We start from the raw sequence: 20,507 nt of genomic DNA, 5'->3' as shown, positions 1-20,507 counted from the left end.
TCAGACAGTCCTGTCTGTGTAGCCCAGTTGGACACCTATAATAACCACAAAAGCCACTCACTGAAATGGAATTTTTATTCCAAATGACTGTAATGGCTAGAAAGACAACAGCTAAAACTCAAAACAATTTGCTTAAATGGAAATTAGAAGTAGTTGATTTGCAGGAGAGCAAATGGTGGTATGATAGCCTTGGTACTCTGGTAACTGTTATAACCAAGAAAGCATAAAAATAACCAATGTCCTTCTGATATACAATCTGGATGTTCAGTATTTATAGCAAATAATGTAAAAATAAAAAAAGGAAGAACAAAAAGAAAAGAAAAAAAGACAAGGAAAAAAACATGACAAAATCCCAAACCTTGGAAATTAACATTCACATAAGAATACAGAAGTGAAGACTTTTGGTAGCAAAATTTTCACAATTCTTAAAATGAGAGTCTTCAAAAGTACTTCTTCAAATTCAAAAGCTAGAAAAACCAAGAGGGAACAACTACACTGGCTTAGAAGAGCTGCCGCTTGTCACAAAGGCGGCAATCAGTCCTACTTCCAAACACAGTGACAACCGGCGAGCCTGACAAACTGAGCAGAGAGGCCGACTGGCGGGCACTAACGTCACTGACTGTACAAGGACACACTGGGTCACTCGTTGTTATCAGCCAAAGCCCCAGCTATTGCTCCTCCTGACTGATGCTGAGGTTGCCTTTCTGCACCTCAAGCTCCTCGGCACTGACCATCGACGGGTCAATGGCCGCGTATTTGGTTCCATGGAATTGCAGCAAATGTATCTGTAGAAATGTAGAATCATTATTTTAAATGTCACCATAGTATATAAATGTTTTATACTTCTAAAATTACAGAGTTAATATAGAATAATTTGATAAATATTGGAAAACAGAAAAGTCAAAGTATATTTTTAAAAAATCACAATTGGGATCTTTGTCCCTCATTTAATATGTAATCAGTCTCTCCAAGTTCTTACAAAGTCTTCATAAACATCTTAAATGGTGGCATCCTGCTCCACGAGTAGCTGTTTATCCACCCCCTCTGCCACTCAGGTCCTTTCCATCCTTTGCTGTTCTTCCTACCACCAGGATGAATGTCTCTGGGCATCGAGTTTTTCTGTATTTAGGATCCTTTCCTTAGGATCTATTGCCACAAGTGGATAACAAGATCAAAGCAGGTGACTTTTTTTAAGGCTCTTGATACTTCCTGCCAAATTGCCAAAGCAATAATTTCTCACTCTATTCTAATATTCATTTAGATAGAAGATGAAAAGGTGGTAGTGTTTGTTAGTTTTTTTGTGTGTGCTTTTTTAATGCATTAAAAATAGATCAAGATGTCACTTCACAGGACTCAGATTGGCCCCAACCCCCCGGCCCCACCATTTAGGTCTGATGTCCTGCTCTGATTGAATTCCTTGTGTCCAGGAGGCAAAGTTACATCATACCAAATGGCTACTTCAGTGTGTGAAAGCGGGCCTGCTACTCTTAGAAAATGGATGGTGGGCAGAGAGTCACCCAGTGTCTCTAATATGCCTGCTCGAATTCTCCTATAAATTATTAATGCAAACCACCTTTACTGAGTCAATGCCTCATTCCTACGGAGAATTCTGTAGTTCTCTTACTCTTTTACTCCACACACACAAAAAGCTTTGTTTCAAACCATACATTTTGGGTTCAAAGTGTTCTGGGTTCCAAGCTGGGACTTACCTGTACATAAAGATTCACCTCTGCACTTCTGCACAGGTAGGGGAAATTGCCTCCAGTTTTAAGGTGAGCCCTCCGGGCATTAGGATACAGTTTGTACATTTCTTCTTTAGCTTCAGTTGAAAGTGCACTCTGGTCAAATACCTTTGAACAAAAAGACACAGCTGAAACCTACTGGTATTTAATATGTCCTTTTCATATTATAGAAAGCGCCACCCCAAGCATTTCTTTCTCATGAAGAGATACTGCTAAACCCCTGTGCAGCCTGGGCCACCTCCTCCTGCTGATCCCTGGTGACTTTAACTCCAACGTTAAGATGTTAGCTACACATTTTACTGCCAAACGTCTCTTGCTATCTCTTTGGGAGGAAAATTCTACTATGAATTTCCTTTTCCCTCAAACATAGGTAACTAAACTAGCAGAATATTAATAGTGAACAATCATTCTTGAAAATGCCAATTAATTTCAAAAAATATCATGAAACCCAAAAGAACTTTTAAATTTTACTGTTAGTTAAAAACAGCTAATAAGTAGTACATGCTCGGTAAAAAAAAAAAAAAATCCCCCAAATATTTAAAGAGTGTAAGAAAAAGTCCAGAACCCTTCCTGGGGGGAGCCACTGCTAGCAGTTTGATTCTAGACATTTTTCAATGCCCATATAAACATGTTTATGTACATATGCAAAAAAAGTTTTTCAAAAAGTAATTTAAAAGCAGCAAAAAAAAAAAAAATGCATCTCCAACTTGCTAACTGAAAATCTTGCTCTGTGACATGGTAAATATCATAAGGTAGAGATTATAGTGCAGAATGTAAATTATTGTTTACATGCTCATAATGGATAATTTCCCAACAAAAATCAATTTTTAAAAATACCATGATATTTGAATTTAGGAATAAATCTATTTTATGAGGCAAAATAAAGTAGTTATATGATTAAAAAAATAAGCCAAAACCATAATGAAATACCACTTCACATCCATTAGGATGGCTATTATCAAAAAATAGAAAATAACAAGTTTTGGTGAGGATATGGAATAATTGGAACCCTTGTGTATCGCTAGTAGGGTTGTAAAATGGTGCGGTTGCTATAGAAGATGATATTGTGGTTGCTCAGAAAGTTAAACACAGAATTATCATATGACCCAGCAATTCCCTTCTAGGTAAATACCCAAAAGAATTAAAACAGATATTTCTATATCACTGCTAACTGCAGCATTATTGACAGTAGCCAAAAGGTGTAAACAACTCAAATGTCCATCAACAGATGAATGGATAAACAAAATGTGGTATATCCATACAATGGAATATTATTCAGCCTTAAAAAGAAATGACACTCTAATACATGCTACAACATGGTTACCAGAGGCTGGGGGTGGGGGTAATGGGGAGTTATTGTTTAATGGGTACAGAGTTTCGGTTTAGGATGATTCTGGAAATGGATAATGGTGATGGTTGCACGACACTGTAAATGTACTTAATGCCACTGAATTGTACACTTAAAAATTGTTAAAATGGTAAATTCTGTTATGTATATTTTACTGCAACTCAAAAATACATGAAACAAGCTTTTGTACTAATTAGACGTTATGGAATTCTTGACTCTCTGCCCTCCTGAAGCACCTTCTCTTTGCTGCCTCGATGTGTAATAACTCAAGTGCAATGTCTGTTGATGAGAATAGCAAAAATATACCAAAATGGGTGAGAACAACCATGTTTGTTTAAATTTATTCTGATTTCAATAGTGCTATTCCTGCCAGGAAAAATATAGGATAAGCAATAAACATATTATTTTGGGATTAAGAAAGCTAGGGGGTAAAAAAATTCAGGGCAGCAGTTAAAGAACATTGAAAAATAATAAAATAATTATGAGGAAGATCTTGACATATACATTTAAAAAGATAAAGCATCTATTTTTACTGGGGGTGGGGGGGGAAGCTTACATCCATAATGGTTACAGGGATGTCCCGAATTTTATGAGGTTCCACATAAGAATTTTGACAATTCAGGGTAAGCCTTGAAGCCAGTTCACTCTGACCCAAACTTTCTAGCTGTAGAAAGAAAACAGGTAAAGTTTCTGAATCAATTTGTCTTTCACATTTCTACTACATCCATAGATAATATTTGTGTTCATAAAGGTGGTATCATGTGTGGTGGGGCCAGAAAGGTCACCGATGAGGAAACACATGTATTTGAGCAACTATGAACTGGGCCTCTCAGGTGGTGACATTTTTCTCTTTCAGGAATCTGGCCTTCCATAGCTTTCAACGTGAATGCTGCTTCAATCAGGTGCCTGTGGGCAGCAAACCAATTCCTGAAGCTCGGAGATGGCAGATAAACTTTTAAGAGATCTTAGAGCTAGACATATACTCAGAAAAGTCATCTAGCCCAGTAGTTCCTAAATGCAAGTCTACAGACCTGCTACATCAGATTCACTTGGGGGATGTAAAAGAGGGGGCACGGAAGGAAAATACAGTGATCCCAGATCCCATGCTCAGGAATTCCAGTTCAATGGTCTGGTGTAAGGCCTTGGAATCTGTATTTTCAAAAGCTCTCAAGGGATTCTGATGAGTTACCAGCAATAATATCTGTCTGGATGTATTAAAGTTGATCTGGAGGACTGCTTAACAAGCACCTCCAATACATACTTGATGAGACAGATGTGTTTTCAGGAACCAAGCAGATATGAAAATTCCAAGTACGAGTGTCCCCACCCTAATGCCATGATCCTTACCCTGTCCACCATGAAATCAATAGCATCAGCCATCACAGGGTCCACTGGGCCAGATGAAAAGTTTCCAAGAACTATTTTTTTGAGCATAAATGATGGCATCAGCCAAAAGCTGTAAAACAAAGACCTGATAAACTTCCAAGACATAAATGGCAAATATTCATTCTACCCCGAAGCATTCTATTAGTCAGGTACTTGGGATCTGGATATAAAAAGACCTAGTCCCTTCTTTCAAAGAGCACAGCATCTTGTTTTTATGTACACTTTCTGAAGCTCCCCAAAAGTTACGGTTTAATATGATTAAACTTTTGAGGATTTGAAATAATTATAAGTGATACTTCAAAAGCCCTTTACCAAGGCATTCGGATGATTCCAAGATTTTTTTTTCCCTAATTGGCCTACTATTTCCTTTAGAAAACTGAAAACTTAAAGATGTGAGCCTTCAGGTTTATATCACTTTTGGATTGATATTTCAAAGTAGACTGATTGATATTTCAAAATAGTAAAATGAAAAGAGGAACTGTACTTCCCAAAGTCTGCTATTAGATTCAACTGGACTAATTCAAAGCAATTCAATCTTTATAAATTTCTATGTGATTTTTGGTTTATATTTATTCTAGTAATTATAAATGATGAGAACCATTATAAAGAGTAAACACAAATTTCTCTAAGCCTATACTGAAAATGACTTATAAAAGGTACAGACCACCATCTGATACATATTCTCAGTAGAACAGCCTTGTTGGAAGTTGAGCTTCCCTCACAAAGACAGTCAGTCATCTTTCAGTTACCTTTCTAAATTCTTTATCCTGCCCCCACAGCTTTCTTATCTTCTAATGGTCTGATGCCTAGGTATGCTCTGTTAGGGGTAGACCCTGCTGGCTATGCTTACCCCTAGTAAGCACTAGGATATTTGATAAAAAGTAGCTGATATGCATGAGCACAAAGCAGGGCAGTCTTAGCTTCTGACAACTGACCCATTACCCGTTTAGAAAAAAAAGTGCAGCTCACTGTCAGCATTACTTTAATTTTACATAAACATGCTCTTTGAGGCTGAAGCAAATCTGACTGGTTTGCAATGTGAAAATAAAATATAAAAACTGTTCTTAGAGTTATTTCTAAACAGAACTTGTCTTTAATCCTAATATAACAGAAATGTATACATAAATTGGATTCATCAAATGAATCTTTGGCTAATAACTTTTCGTGAACGATGTTAACATCGCACGTAGGAATGCTACGTTTTCTAGGATTTGACATTTTCAGTGATCGAGAATTACTATATTTTATAAATGGAAATATCACTACTAAAAACAGAATGCTATAAATAGAATGATGTCATTTGTTTCCAAAGACTATCAATACACTAGAGCGATGCAAAAATAATAAAAGTGAGATATTTCATGGCAAACTTTGGGGGCAAGGTCAGAACTATAATTGTGAGTTAGCCCACGGCAAACAGGAAATGGGTTAAAACACTAAAAATCATAAAAAAAATGAGTTTTAGGCATTATCTGGACATGAAGACTTTGTAGCTAACGTATACAAGAAATTGCTGCATGAATGCTGAGAGAACTACTAAGATAACATCAGGAAAATTTTAAAAAACAATAGACTACAATCTTAAGTAGATGTGAAAATCATGAAAACAACATTTACTTATAATGTCATGTGAAAACCAACCTAATCAGACAGGTATGTTTAGTCAATGGACATTTTTTTAGAGTAGAGCCTAGGCTTGCTAGCAATGAAAGAAATACACATTTAAGTCAGCTTTAAGTACCATTAGATACCTATCAGGCTAATTAAAATGAAAAAAACAATGAAAGGACAGCTCTTTGGAAGCAAGCACCCCACTGGTTACCCCACAAAGCATTCCACCATTTCCATCTTTCTGAAAAGCATGCTAACATTAAGTGTCATGATGTGCAGAACATTTGCTGACAGGCTAAATGCTCTAATCCATTTTGGGAAACAAATCTCAAAGAAATAATCCAGAAAGAGAAGGAAAAGAAGTAATTTGTACAAAGATTTACAGTAGAAAACGATGAAAAATTGGGAGAAGCTAAACTGTCAGTCGATATGCAGAACTGTTTACACAAAATTATAAATGGAACAAGCAGAATACAAGAATGCACATGCACAGAAAAGAAACTATAAGAGCATATGAATGTATATTAAACAAATCTAAACAATAATTTAGAGTAACAGGAATAGTTGAATTCAGAGTTCATCAGATTATTTTCTTTGGCACAGGTGATTATTTCTAATTTTAAAAGCTGGGGCAGTTTCAGAAGACAGAAGTAGATATGACCTTCCTTCCTGGTATGTCAAAAAAACCCAGAAGCCAACATTTCCAAAATTCCACTGAACAAAAATAGTAAGAATTTGGGCCAAATGTTTATGTTCCTACCTGTTTGCAGTCCACGTTTGATTAAAGATAGAGGTGTCACTGAAGGAATTACAGAGGATGAGGGAATGGACCCTGGGAGATTTGTGAGTATATTCAGCAAATTTCTGGGCCAAAAAGCCTCCCAAAGAAGCCCCAAAAAGATGAACCTAATTGTAAACAAACACAAGGAGTATTCTATAACAATGATCAATCCTGAATATAAATATTAAAAAAAACTGTTTTGTCACCAACCACAGAATAGAAAGTCACTACTAGTCAAGAGACTAAAACAGCTACAGAAGTTAGAAATTTAGGAAGTATTGTATTTAAATGGAATTTATACATTTATCAATAAAACAATACAACTGTGCATATAAATTATACAAAATATTGTTCACAGATTACATTAGAAAATGAAACCATTTAGCAGTTTATGTTTAAGGAAACTATGATTCTAGTGATTCTACTCCATACCCAAGAGAAGTGAAAACATATGTCCACATCAAAACTTGTACATGAACGTTCATAGTAGTGATATTCAAAATAGCCAAACATCCTGGGAACAATCCTAAATTGCACCAACTGATGAATGGATAAACAAAATGTACTATATCTATACAATGGGATATTATTTGATAAGTAAAAGGAATGAAGTACTAACAAATGCTACAACACAGATGAACCTTGAAAACTTTATGCTAAATTAAAGAAGCCAGTCAGACAAGACCACATATTGTATGATTTCATTTATATAAAATATCCAGAGTAGGCAGGTGCATAGAGACAGAAAGTAGAGTAGGTTGCCAGGGCTGTGGGGAGGAAGGGTAAGGAGCGACTGCTGAGTATGGGGTTTCTTTATCATACACTTTAAAAAGGTAAATTGTATGGTATGTGAATTATAGCTCAAAAGAGCTCTATTAAAAAATAAAAAAGACAACAACAGGCTTTACAATGTAAATGTTGCATTAAAATCACATGTCAGTAATTAGTTTCAGAGTACTCACTTTATCCAATTGTAAATGGTCTAAAAGCTTTCTGAATCCATCACAGAATTCAAGATGGTCCCAATAAACTGGATATTGCAACTGAAATAACAAATTTTAAATTTTATTTTAGAAGCTCTAAAGGTAAAATGTGTATCTGAAAAATTTAGGACTCCCATAATAGCATTTCTCATTTGCTCAAGCTCTGCTCCTTATTCAAAATATGTGAAAATAAGCTCTGACATTCTCCTACACTTCAAAATTTACATTTTACCTAACAGACCTATTTTATGGAGAATAAAAGGTAAGCACACTCTAGTGATATCATGTGAATAACAATTTCAATTCACATCAATTTCTTTTCCAAATAGCTGAGAAAATCTGAGTTCAAGAGTGCACAGAGCAGAATCCATCCAAGTAAAGAAATACTGTTTTCCCTTAAATCCAACTTCATTCTGAACTATGGATCAAGAGAACTAGAAATAAAATCTGTTCAAAGGAGAGTTCCGTCTTTTTTTGGTAGCATTTCTTTAAGGGCGTATTCAATAAAATTGCTCCTTTTCTTTTAATTGACTTAGTCAGTCTGTCTGATTTCTTGAACTTTTGGTCAAGTACCAAAAAAGTATGGTGCTTGACCCTAAGGAGCTTGTCTATTAATGTGAATGATGAGGAAGAAAAAGAAATACAAGTCATCAAGTCACCTAAGAATTCCCCTCTCTTTGATATGTAAAACCCGCCTAACAGGCTTGTTGATTTAAGCACTTAGATCCATTTCGTCACTAATCATTAGAATAAATATTGCCATGTAAATTATGAGAAAATTTCAGATTTGATGTAATGTGTTACTTTTACTATTAAAATTCTATTTGTGGATAAGATTCTGCTTTGAGACAGAATGGAGAACAGACTCTACCTAACAGAAAATTTGAGAATTTGAGTGAGATGATAGCCTAAAAGAAGGGAGATTTTATTTTTATAAAACCTTTTATTTAAAATATCTGTGCCCTGGACAGGCGATAAAATTGTATATAACTTACTACACACACACACACACACATACACACACACACACACACACACACACACAACTGAGTACAAGTAAAACTGAATCTGAATAAGATGGATGGATTACATCAATATCAATATCCTGGTTGTGATATCATAATATAGTTTTACAAAATGTTACCATTGGGAGAAATGGGCCAAGTATAAAAGAGATATCTCTCTGTCTTATTTCTTACAAAAGTATGTGAATTGTAGATTTCATTTAAAAATTTAAGTGAAAAAAGGATCTGTATATTTTAACTGCTTAACACTAATATCTAGTAAGTTTTAAAACCTCATGAAGTTAGGCATTCTGATCAAATCTTAAGGACAAAGTAATTTTAAAGACACTGTTTGGCCTTTTCTTGATTCATTATCTAGCTAATGAAATAGGGAAAGCCCACATCGAGAACCTTAAGGGCAAGAAGAAATATCCAGCCAGAAGGTAAGGCTATTGTGACCAGCCAGTTTGGAATGATAAACAGTCAGTTTTCAACAGCACTCTAAAGTGGGCCAGACACCTGGGGGCTGCTGATCAACAGTGGCTACCAGGAGAGGCACTATCACATCTTAGGCTGCAGAGGGCTGGGATGAGGGTAGTTACTACCCTGTTCTCATGGAATGCTGTCCACAATGAGCGATTATGGAAAACACAAGTGAGGACTGTGTCACAGAGACTCAAACATGTCATATGAGAAATAGTCCAAAAATCTGAAGAAATTTAGCCAGAGATGACCCGGGAGAAGGCAGCAGGCAGTGCTGATAATCAGTTTTCTCAAGAAAGAAAAGGGCTGTCAGGAGGAAGAGGAATTGGATTTGTTTTGTGTGGCCCCAGTTGGTGGTGACCTCAGCAGAATTTTTGGTTACCTTCCAAGAGATGAGATACGGTCCACATGCTCCCTCTTCCAGATAGTAAATAAAATGTGTGATAATGGCAGTAGTCCCACAGGAAATACCATTTATCTGCTTATATTCAGGTCCCAGAAACAAGTGCCAGCTCCAAAGCAAAAGTCTCTTCTTCCTCAGAAGTTAGGAGACCAACCTTCATTGTCATTACACAGTCAAGGCGTGCCAGAAAATCAGTCACAAGCAACAGTGCCTTCCCTACCCACACCTTTCTCCCAGAGGAGATTCAAGAATGATCAATGGGAAACTTGATTTAGACCAAACTCAGTGATAAAATAACAATTAGAAACCAAAAATTTCTTAACCAAATACTAAGGATATGAGCTAACTAATGAATCTCACTTCAACTGCCAAAGATTTACATTAAAGCAAGCTTTCAGTCACCTGGATGTCAGCAGATCCTTACGCTATCTGATATTCCATGCTCAGCTCTATTTGGAAGCAATGGTATAATAAATGAAGAGAGGAAATGGATTCTGAAGCTGAGCTTGGTTCTCCCTCTACCACCTTATTGGCTGTGTGACCTGCAGTGATCTCTAAAATGGCCTGGACCTCAGTTTCCTCATCTATGAGCAAGGACAATGCTTCTTACCAATCAGATGTGTGAGAAGAGTTATAGGAGAGAATGTACGTAAAAGCTGGGAGTAGAGAAGGCTTCTAACAGAGGCGTGTCCTCTTTGCATCTCTCCATGTCTGTGTCACACACCACCTTCCTTCAAAAGGCTTCATTTCACATTTTAAAAAAGGAAAACAATATCTTACCTCAAAAAAAAAAGTGGCCATTACTACAGCTGATCAGAAACAGAGGCACAAAAACCACAAAATGTGGACCTGAAATGTAATACTGAATCAATAATACTTACAGCTATAACTCGGTAACCCCATCCAGTCAAAGCCAAAATCTGCCGGAAAAATACATCTGCAGTCCCGCTGACAGGGGGAAGAAATATGAGAGGACATCTGATATTTCTGGGACCTGCATCATAGAGTGACCATATCTTACTGTCATCATCATCCACGATAATCTGAAGGAAAGTTATAAGAAAAATATAAAAAATTTTATGGATTTGTTTTTTGTACTGTTAACTTGACACTATAATTTTGCTGACAATTTTAATACCACTGGCTTGTTTGTTAAAAGGTAACCTGGGGATCACACCAGACTAGCATGTATAATGAACTGCTTTGGTCTCCTTTTCCTTCTTCAATGCTAAGGAAAAATTCCACAGAACTGCTTTACACTCTTCCAAAGAGCTGCTTTCTCTATCAGTTTTTAATTTTCCTCTCCATCCATGATTATATGAAGCCTATTTTGTTTACTATTAAACAGTAAACTCTGTACAGAGCATCTTATTTCTTCCCTATACTTTGGCCGTGTGTGCGCATGCAAGCATGTAGGAGGGCAATTTGCAGTCATTCTCCAGTGCTGGCCCAGCAGGGTCAAAGTGCAAATGGGAGGAGGAGGCAAAACTCCAGGCTCTAGGGAAGAACTGGGTAGAGAGGGTACCACTCAGGAGATGCTTCAGGAACCAGATCTAGACCAAGCTTCCGAAAGGGAGACTTGCTAGAGAGGAGGGATGAGGCAGGTATAGGTGTTACTGTCCTAGGAGAATGTTTCAAATCATTTGGTCCAGTGTGGAGAGTGGGCATAAGAAAAACTGGCTTTTTGGGGAAAAGTGGGTAGAAAGAAGAAAGGTCATCAGAAACTCTCCTGATTTAATGGTTCTTGACACAACAGAGAAAACACTGAACATTAAATGTGCTGAGACAAGTCAAATGCTCAGAACAGAGTTTGGCAGATACTGAGTTTTCAATAAGTGTTAGCTATTAGTATTATTCTCTGTGTGGTAGTTCATTTTTTTTTCTTTCACTGACTTTTGGTGGTATTTGGAAAAGTACATTAACTGCTTGAACTTTTGCCAATGTAAATCAACATTTATCCTAATTTTACATTAAAAAGTTCAAGGCCTCCAGGTTCTATTTTCTGAGCTCTCCTAGTTGGCAGTGCTGTGGGGCCCCATGGTGTTACTCTGGGTGGCAACACCCTAACCAGGATCACTAGTGTCAGTGGGAGCAGAAAACAGGGCAAGGCAAAGCCCATAGGACCCAGGTTACAGATGGTCACAATAATATTTCATGCTCATGTTTTTTGCCCTTTGTATTTTGCCACTCACATTTTTGCTTTTCACATTTCTTTTTGCTGTGATTGTGGTAAAAATCTCTCAAAGGCCTTTGAGAGTATACACAGCAAATCTCAATCTTATAGTAATAAAATCCATATGAGAAAAGATGTTCAGCACTCTAAAATTTTCTAGAAAATTATTACGATAATCCACTTTAGAAGAAAAGTAACAAAAATAGCATTTTTTCTATCCCCATCCCCTCAGTTTTATTAAGATATAATTGACATAATACATTCTAAATATAAGCCATAAATACTTAAAAGTTATCACTTCAACTTTCTCAGAGTTCTTTGGGAATTTTGTCAGAATCCCTTTAGAAGACACAATATCTGTTTGATAATTTAAAATCTAGTATCATGAAATTTAAAGCAAACTTATTATGACTTGTGGACCAACTGACCTGGCAACTGGAGAAAATCACATCAATAAAAGAACTTCCTATAACTGCTTCTAAGAATACTTAGATAAGTTTGTGCTCTTCTGGGTCTGGTGATCAGCTTGCTGAGTGAGTCCACCAAGATGAGCTCATACAAGTTATCTTGAGGGGATGAAACAAGGCAGAGGGACTCCAGGGGCCAATTCTCCCCTTAGTATGGGCAGTAGCTTCTCAGGTAGCAAGGAGGGAGAGGAATCCCTTTGATAAGCAGCCAGTACTTCCGGCTGCTTAGATTAATTTGATTTTAATCCAGACTCTACCCACTCTACCAGGCTCTGTGACTTTTACCACGTTAACCTCTGAGAATCTGCTTTCTCATCTGTGAAATGGGTACATCGCTACCCACTTTCTTAAACTGCTGTACGCTTAAATAAGATATCCGGGGCCTTCCTGCAACAGTGCCAAGTATGTAGCAGGTATTCTGTCTATACTTGGAAAACTGTATCTCAAAATTCCTACATGGAGAATAATTTTGTTATTAATTCAAATTTGCATGGTACTTCCACAGCTGTCTACCCTGACGAAATAATAACAGAGACATAGATGATCTCCAGATCATACTTTTGCAAGGGGATCAGCAAAAATTTTAAGCTGTGACTTGAACAGCCTTTGTCTGGTATGATCTCCAAACATTTAAAATTAATTTGGGACCTAGAGTCAATAGTCAAATTTCAATATAAGCGTTTGGGGTTTCTGGACATCCTAGGCGAATAAAGTTTCTGGAAGAGGACTATTAAAGAGTGAATGTATCATTGAAAACAGAGGATCTATAATGTGACCCATTGTAAATCTAAGGAACAGAAAAATGCTTTATAATAGAATATGACTGCATTTATTGTATAGTTGCCGTTACTGTAAGCTTTCCACTAAACCATACAGAAGAATATACATATTTTTGCTTGCTTGAATATATAAAAGCAATTATAAAATGAGTATAGTTCTACTCACTTTTGCTCTTGAATGAGTCTCAAAAGTTGACTGTACTTGACAGAGAAAGGGTGAACTTTATGCTCTGCAACCCATAGTCATGATACTTGGCAACCTTTACTCTCAAACGCACTAAGACATAACATCCAAATCACACACAAAAACAATACAAGACTTTGCAAATAAGAAGTGTAGTAAAACCATACATACCTTTTTAAGGGGAACTGTACTTCTAAACCAGTTATAATCAGGAGAGACTTTAATCTCTCCCATGATTAGCTGAAATGGAGGTTATCCCTGAAATAAAAGCATGTGATGTTTCATGTCAAGAATTCATATTTACATCAGAACTAAATGTAGAGTCTGGTTTAGCTATACCCACAATACATACTTGAAAGGGTAAAACTGAGGAAACAGCTATTTTACCTTGTTGGAATATACTTAAACCACAGAAAACAGTTTAGTGAAATGCTGCAATCCTAGAGCAGGAATGTAGTTCTTAATGCAAAATACAGGAAAACTTGCTGTTCATATTTATTTGCTTAAAAGTGACATACTGTCCTCTGAAAGGTCTATGATACCAGGGTAGACTTGAAGGCACTATAACTAGCAACAAAACAAAATATGTGCCTTTAGAAAAAAATGTGTGGTCTTTTATTGTGAGATTAGTGATTTCTAGCTTTTGTAGTTCTGTAACCTTGGAATAGTCACTGATCCCCTTTAGGCTTGGTTTTTTTCATCTATGACTGTTTCACCGCTGTCTCTCCAAAGCCTAGAACAGTGCTTGGCACACAACTGGCATTATCTGTTGACTATGGCCTCAAGAGACTGAACTAAGCAATCCTAGAGTCCCTTCTAATCCAGTTAACTATGGGCATTGAACTAGCTGAACATCTTCAATTTAAAGGCCGCCCCTCTTTGCTCAGGCATCTGTGTGATATGATAACAGGAACTTGAAATTATAGATCCTTGTTGTAGATTCTTATTGTCAAGTGAGGCACTTCCACCCATCTGTGTGGAAGGAAAGGATTCAAATATTTGCATTCTACTCTGCCCTCTACCCCAAGGCAAGTCTAGATTTCCTAGTAGGGCTAGGATGAGTTCAAGACCCTAGGATTTAACTCCTGGGCTGACTCTAAACTGTCATTTTAGAGGGACTTCTCTGGACTGGGCAGGGGCAGGGGATTCTAAACCCAATAGAACTCTTCCTCCTTGGCCCTCCACATCTTGACCCTCCTCAGAAACACAGAGCACTGAGCAGTCTTAAACTGTTACCTCTAACCTTGGAGGGGTGGGGGTTACTAAATTGAACTCCAAGGAGATAGCAAAAGTAGATATCCAATGTTAAACTTGATTTACAAACTTGCCATTGTAATAATGGTCTCTTCTCTCAAGGCTTGTATTTTTAGCATGGTACTTTTATAAAAATTTGTTAATATCATAAGTTGCTCTAAAGTTCCAAGAAAACCATTAGCCAGTCTTATGCTGAAAATCAGTGTGCACAAATATAATTGTTATTCATACTGAAATAAAAAAAATCGTCCTTTGCTTATTTTCTCTTAACAAATACTAACATGTTAAAAAAACTAGCCATTTGAATTACAGACTTTCTGGAATATTTTCTACCTGGATACACTTGAAATATTCCTATATCATCTAAATACTTCCTAATGGAGATATTTTCTAGTATTGCATTACTATAAACAATTATATTTTACAGGAGGAAATATCAAAAACATGTTTGGCAAAAAAAAAAAAAAAAAATCTACTCAATAACTAAATTAGCTAAAGCCAGAAAGTTTCCTTCTAGATTTACCAAACTATGCATAAAATAAGTTATTCATAATTTGGAATCAACTGCAATGTACAAACCAAACTACTATACAAATACACATCATACACAGGCACACACATTCACTGTCATCCACTTCTTCCCATAGCAATAGAAAGATGTTCCTTACCAGTCCTCAATATTATTCACAATTACCCCAGTATCATAACATTTTATAACTAATCTTGCTGGATGGCGAGATTCCACCCAACTGTGACTACATTTTTGTAGAGGCAAGTGATTTTAACACTTGTGCTAGTTTGGCAGTACATGAAAGGTAAGCTAGATACCAAATGTTGCATATGACCAACTGACATCTAAATGAAAAAAGCTCACTGCTGCAAAGGGAGAACAGCTGTGTGCAGTATGAAAAGGAATTTTGTTCTCTGAGCTCTTTCATCCTCTAAAGGAGTATACTTTTCCAAGTCACAAGAGGAACATTCTGTATACAGCAAAAAAGGTTAACTGAGATTGTGACCAAACTGGTCGGTATAAAATAAGAAAGAATGTGGGCCATGAGCTCAACACTGGTTTGATCTCACAATTCAATTCTTCACAAAAACAAAAGCACCTGTTCATGCTGGTAGAGAAAGGGCTAGAGAGATTATCCTTAATCTTGACTAAAGAAACCCCTTCTCAGGATGTGCATTGGACACCAGGTCCTCTCTGGCCCTTGTGCTGTTTGACAATAAAACTGCCAGTTGTGAGTGTGCAAGAATTATGAGTACTTATCCCTCTGAGTTTCCACAGAAGCTGCCAGTTTACAGTCAATGAAATCACTTTACAAATGTTTGTCACATAACCAGCTTAACTAGTCAGAGGTTTTCTGATCCTTTACCTCAATCTGTAGTTGATCTACATATGGACAATCTGTGATTATTATTAATACCAGCAATCACAAAATATAAAATCTGAGAGTCTCTAGGCAGTGCAATTGACTTTTTAATGCAAGTCACCATACTTTACTATAACAGTACATAGCTATCCTCTTTTTAGATCTCTTTAGGGGAAGATTTATCCTCTTTTCTTTATCTTCTAAACTTTATGAGAGAAAAAGCTGCTACTTGAAATATTTCTTTTATGACACTTCATTTTGTGTTGTCTTGGTACAAAAGCTTTTGGAAATTTGCACACAGCTATTATTAAATTACTCCTCAACCCCTTGAATCTTTGTGCTAACAGGAGCTGGAACATCGTAGGTGGAGCAGCAGCATAAATGCAGAACTCATCACTCTCCAAGAAAACGAAAAGAGGAAAAGTGAGACACACTAGTCCAGCTACCTTTCTCATCCCCTAGTCACAAGTCTCACACCCAGCCCTACTCAGCAATGACAAAAACAGGCTGTGGCACAATCTCCAAAGTAACTGGCTTCCGCTCAGAGTTCTTAAAAGTTTACTGGGAAACAGTTTCTGGGCTGCAGCAGCGTAGCCCCAGGATGGGATTACAGGACTATGTCCTGATCAAGCAACCCTCACCCCTACCCAGACGACCCTCACGCAGACCCCCATACTATCCCAGTCCCACTAGTGACAGCCACACAAAGGCAGGGTCACAGGCACATCGATTACCCCCATGAACTGACTCAAGCTCAGACACACACACACACACACACACACACACACGGACATGTGATCACGTACGTGCATGGTCACATGGACTGGCCCACTCACAAAGTCAAACCGACACATTCAGCAGCGTACACTACATACACACCCACCTGCAATTCCATACACATTACACACCACACCCCCGCTTCCCAGGGCCTTGCCCACCCCTCACCTGCCGAGGCCGCCCCCACGTCCCTGTCCCTCCTCCCCAGGGTGGCTCTTTCCTGCAGAACGAGTGCGGCTGAGCCCGAGTCGGGGCCGTAGGCCGGAGGGCCCAGGACCCACAGGAGAAGCAGGCAGTGGGGGCGCGCAGAGGGGCCGGTCGCCGAGGGGCGGGGCGAGCAGCCGTGCGAGACTCTGCCGCCGCACTCCCTCCTCCCCGAACCTTCCGCGCGACTCTCCCGCTTCCGGGTTTGGAGGGGGCGGGGCCACGTCGTGAGGAAGGGGCAGGGCTGCGGGGCTACGGCGGTCACCATGACGACGGGGGGGGCGACTAGGGTTAGAGTCCTCGCACCCCTTCTTGCAGGTGGGGAAGCTGGCGTCTGCATCTGCGGTGCTGGCGGGCGCGGGGAGGAGGTCAGAGTTGCCTCTAGGTCAGCTCTGGGTCACCTGTCCGAAGTGGGCACTGAGCAAGAGGTTACGGGAGTGGGAGGAAGGGGTGCCAGGCCCCTTGGGACCTGCTTCTGCCTTTACTTCGCGCTCTCTTGGAGGAAGCAAATTCCCTCTCTACTGTGTAAAGCTTTGCAGGGACCCCTTTGGATTCAAGGGTTCAGTGAGCAGGGCTTTGTATACTCTCTTTTCTTGGCAAGATTTTTTTTCCTTTGGCATAGCCACAGACGCCCTCCATAGTCCGCCACTGTAACATCTCCACTTCCCTTTCCAGACTTGTGCTGACGTTCTGGGGCCTTTCTCGGAACAGCTTCCAAGGAGGCTCCAGCTCGTTCATCAATTTCCTTTAAAGGAATAGAGAATATTTATATATTGATAATCGTTATTCTTAAGCAAGATGTTGCAGATGTCACGATTCAGTAAGAAATGTGCAGATTTGCTGAAAGAATGTATGATAAAATTGAATAACATTTAAATCTTGTTTTAAGTTTTTAGTGACCCTGCCACAAGGTCCTGTTGAAAGTGCTTCTCCCTAATATGTTTTAGGAAAAGCTTGTACCCTGTATAAATGCCTTTGGATTTTGCCCTTACCCAGGTAACTATTGATGTGATTAAGATCAGAGGAGAATTCAAGTAAATTGCATCCTTAGTTATGACCTCTGCCCCCCTGTTCAGGAGCCCTGGGTCCCAGTCTAGAACTTGGACAAATCTCAAACAAGTTTTCCAAGAACACAGTAACACATTCGCCTACCCACTCCGCCATCACCTCTTTCGAATTTACAGTCACTCACAGGAAGTGGTCTTTTATTATAAGCACCACATAGGTTACAGAGCATGTTCCCAGGGAAGAGTTTTAACCTCTGGGCTTTTCCTTAAAACTTTGGAATAGTTTAATGAGTGGAATAACTGGCCAATCACTGGTTGTATGTAAAACCCGTTATGGATACTCCTCACCGTTATCTGTCCAAGTGGGCTGGGAGCTTTAATTTAGAGCAAAAGGGCACAAAGTGATTCAACCAGTGACTTAACAATAGATACTAAATGTCTATTGAATGAATTAATGAGAGAATAAATAAATTTATCCACATATATTCCTAAAAACTGTATTCCTTAGATCCCATACCCCTAGACCTCACTTTTGTAACAGCCCTAATGTGAGGTAAGCTATATATATGCCCAAATATATTAGTCCTTATGTTAGTTTGGTAATAATTTATAACTTGACTATCGATAATGGAAAACTACTTCAATATGTTTTGTTACATATATACTTTAATTAAAATGTAAAAAAGTCAAACCCAAAATGTTTTCTTTCTCTTAGAAAAAGACCCCATAGTCATGTTTGGATCCTCAGTTGTTCTACAACACATGGCAAGCACATTGTCCATTCCCTAATCCAAACAAGGAACATTTAATATCTGTGAATTCCAGCTGTCCTGTAATTGCACAACTGCAGGGAGCAAACTTTTGACTCAGGGTAGGCCACGGTACAGACAGATCTGGGAGATATGGCCGTGAGAGTTTGCAGCTGTCGTGATTGGGGTCTATCAAATGGTTCCCACAGCACCAATCCCTGTGTGAGAATCTCACTTAAAAACTGGAATGTTAACAAAATACTCTATGAATACCAAGCAAAGTAAACAGATGGCCAGCTGGCTCTCAGCATTGCCCAAACCCAAATTCTATCCCTCAAATCAATCTCTTGACAGAATAATATTTGTTTTTAAAACACATATACATAAATACTGCCATTTGCAACAACCTGGATGGATCTTGAGATAATCGTGCTAAGCGAAATAAGCCAGACTGAAAAAGTTGAAAATCACATGATATCACTTATATGTGGGATATAAACCTAAAAGCAACAAATGAACAAGACAAACAGAGACTCGGGGACATGGACAATGGACTAGTGTTTATCAGAGGGTAGGGAATGGGGGAGGAGGGAAGAGGTAGACAGGGTAAAGGGGGTCAAATATAGGGGAGTCAAGGGAGGGTGAAGTGGGTAAAAGGGATCAAATATATGGTAGCCGAAGGAAACTAGACTCTGAGTGGTAATCACACAATAGAATATATAGATGTCAAATTATAATGTACACCCGATAATTATATAATTGTATTAACCAATGTTACCCTAATAAACTTAAAAATAAATAAATAAATAAAACACACGTACAAAATAATCCTAGCTAAATCTCTTATGCATGTATACACACCAAACAGAACAGTGGTTACCTCTGAGGAGAAACTGGGGATGGAAGGAGTGGTAGAGGAGAATTTTGGCTTTAGAGTTAGTGATCTGAATTTATATAAGAATGTAGTCATATGTTATTATATGATTAAAAATAATTAAAAGTAACTGTATTCATGCTTTACATGGATTTAGAGCAGGGTTTAGAGCCCTAAACCCTGCTCTAAATCCTTCAATAGCTCGCCACTGTCTTCAAGCGAAAGTCCAAGGTGGACAGGCTAGAGCAGGCCTGGCTCTCTCAAAGGGGCCCTGAACACTCTGTGAGGTCTCAAACCTCTAGGTGTTTGTATATGCTCTTTCCACTATTTAAAATGCCTCCTTCCTTTGACCCACCAGAGTGAATTACCCTTATTTTACCCGCAAAGACCATGGATTTGTGAAAAAGTAAAAGAGGAACAAAATATTTAGTTTTTCATACTAATAACAAATTCTTGTAATACCATACTTTTAAAGCTTCTCATGATACACTTGACTGCAGTGTTATGTATCAAATTATGCTAAGACCCAAGATTGAAAATGAATGTTGTTTCCTCATTGCCAGGGTCTGTGTCAAATACATACCACACTGGATTATAGAGATCAGACACGGAGTGGGGATTCTAGAACTGCCCAATGAAGATACTAACATGACTCTTCTATAGCCTGCTACCTAAAGGTCCTATCAAACAACTTATATACAGTTATTTATTATATATTTAAAAATTTATTATCATCTGGGGGTTAAGAAACCTGAGTTCTATCCTTGGGCAAGACATTGCCTCTTTCTGGGTGTGGTTTCTTTCTCTATAAATTGAGTCCAAGGTTGGACTAAATGATCCCTAAATTCTTTACAATTCTAATATCTTGGATTTTATATATTTATGAGATATATTATAGACTCTTTATAATAGCCTTTACTTGAAG

At 38.1% G+C, this 20,507-nt stretch overlaps 1 protein-coding gene across 2 annotated transcripts; it reads right to left on the bottom strand.

Annotated features, from left to right (window-relative positions):
- Window positions 1-57: 57 nt before the first annotated feature.
- SPG21 (SPG21 abhydrolase domain containing, maspardin) lies at window positions 58-17,140 on the bottom strand. Of its 2 annotated transcripts, XM_039865298.1 has the most exons (9): window positions 16,917-17,140; window positions 13,516-13,602; window positions 10,623-10,784; window positions 7,831-7,911; window positions 6,848-6,993; window positions 4,438-4,546; window positions 3,647-3,754; window positions 1,710-1,850; window positions 58-785 (listed from the first exon to the last, which is right to left on the bottom strand). In XM_039865298.1, exons 2-9 carry the CDS (start codon window positions 13,576-13,578, stop codon window positions 669-671), a joined length of 927 nt encoding a protein of 308 aa, XP_039721232.1. In that variant the 5' UTR covers window positions 13,579-13,602; window positions 16,917-17,140; the 3' UTR covers window positions 58-668. The 2 variants fall into 2 exon arrangements, with proteins under 2 accessions (XP_039721232.1, XP_039721233.1); XM_039865299.1 differs by lacking the exon at window positions 3,647-3,754.
- Window positions 17,141-20,507: the final 3,367 nt, after the last annotated feature.

Source organism: Pteropus medius, unplaced genomic scaffold (assembly GCF_902729225.1).
Source record: "Pteropus medius unplaced genomic scaffold, Ma_sr-lr_union100, whole genome shotgun sequence".
Classification (NCBI taxonomy): domain Eukaryota; kingdom Metazoa; phylum Chordata; class Mammalia; order Chiroptera; family Pteropodidae; genus Pteropus; species Pteropus medius.
The sequence above is the reverse complement of the archived record's forward strand: the minus strand, read 5'-3'. Positions and strand labels throughout refer to the sequence as shown.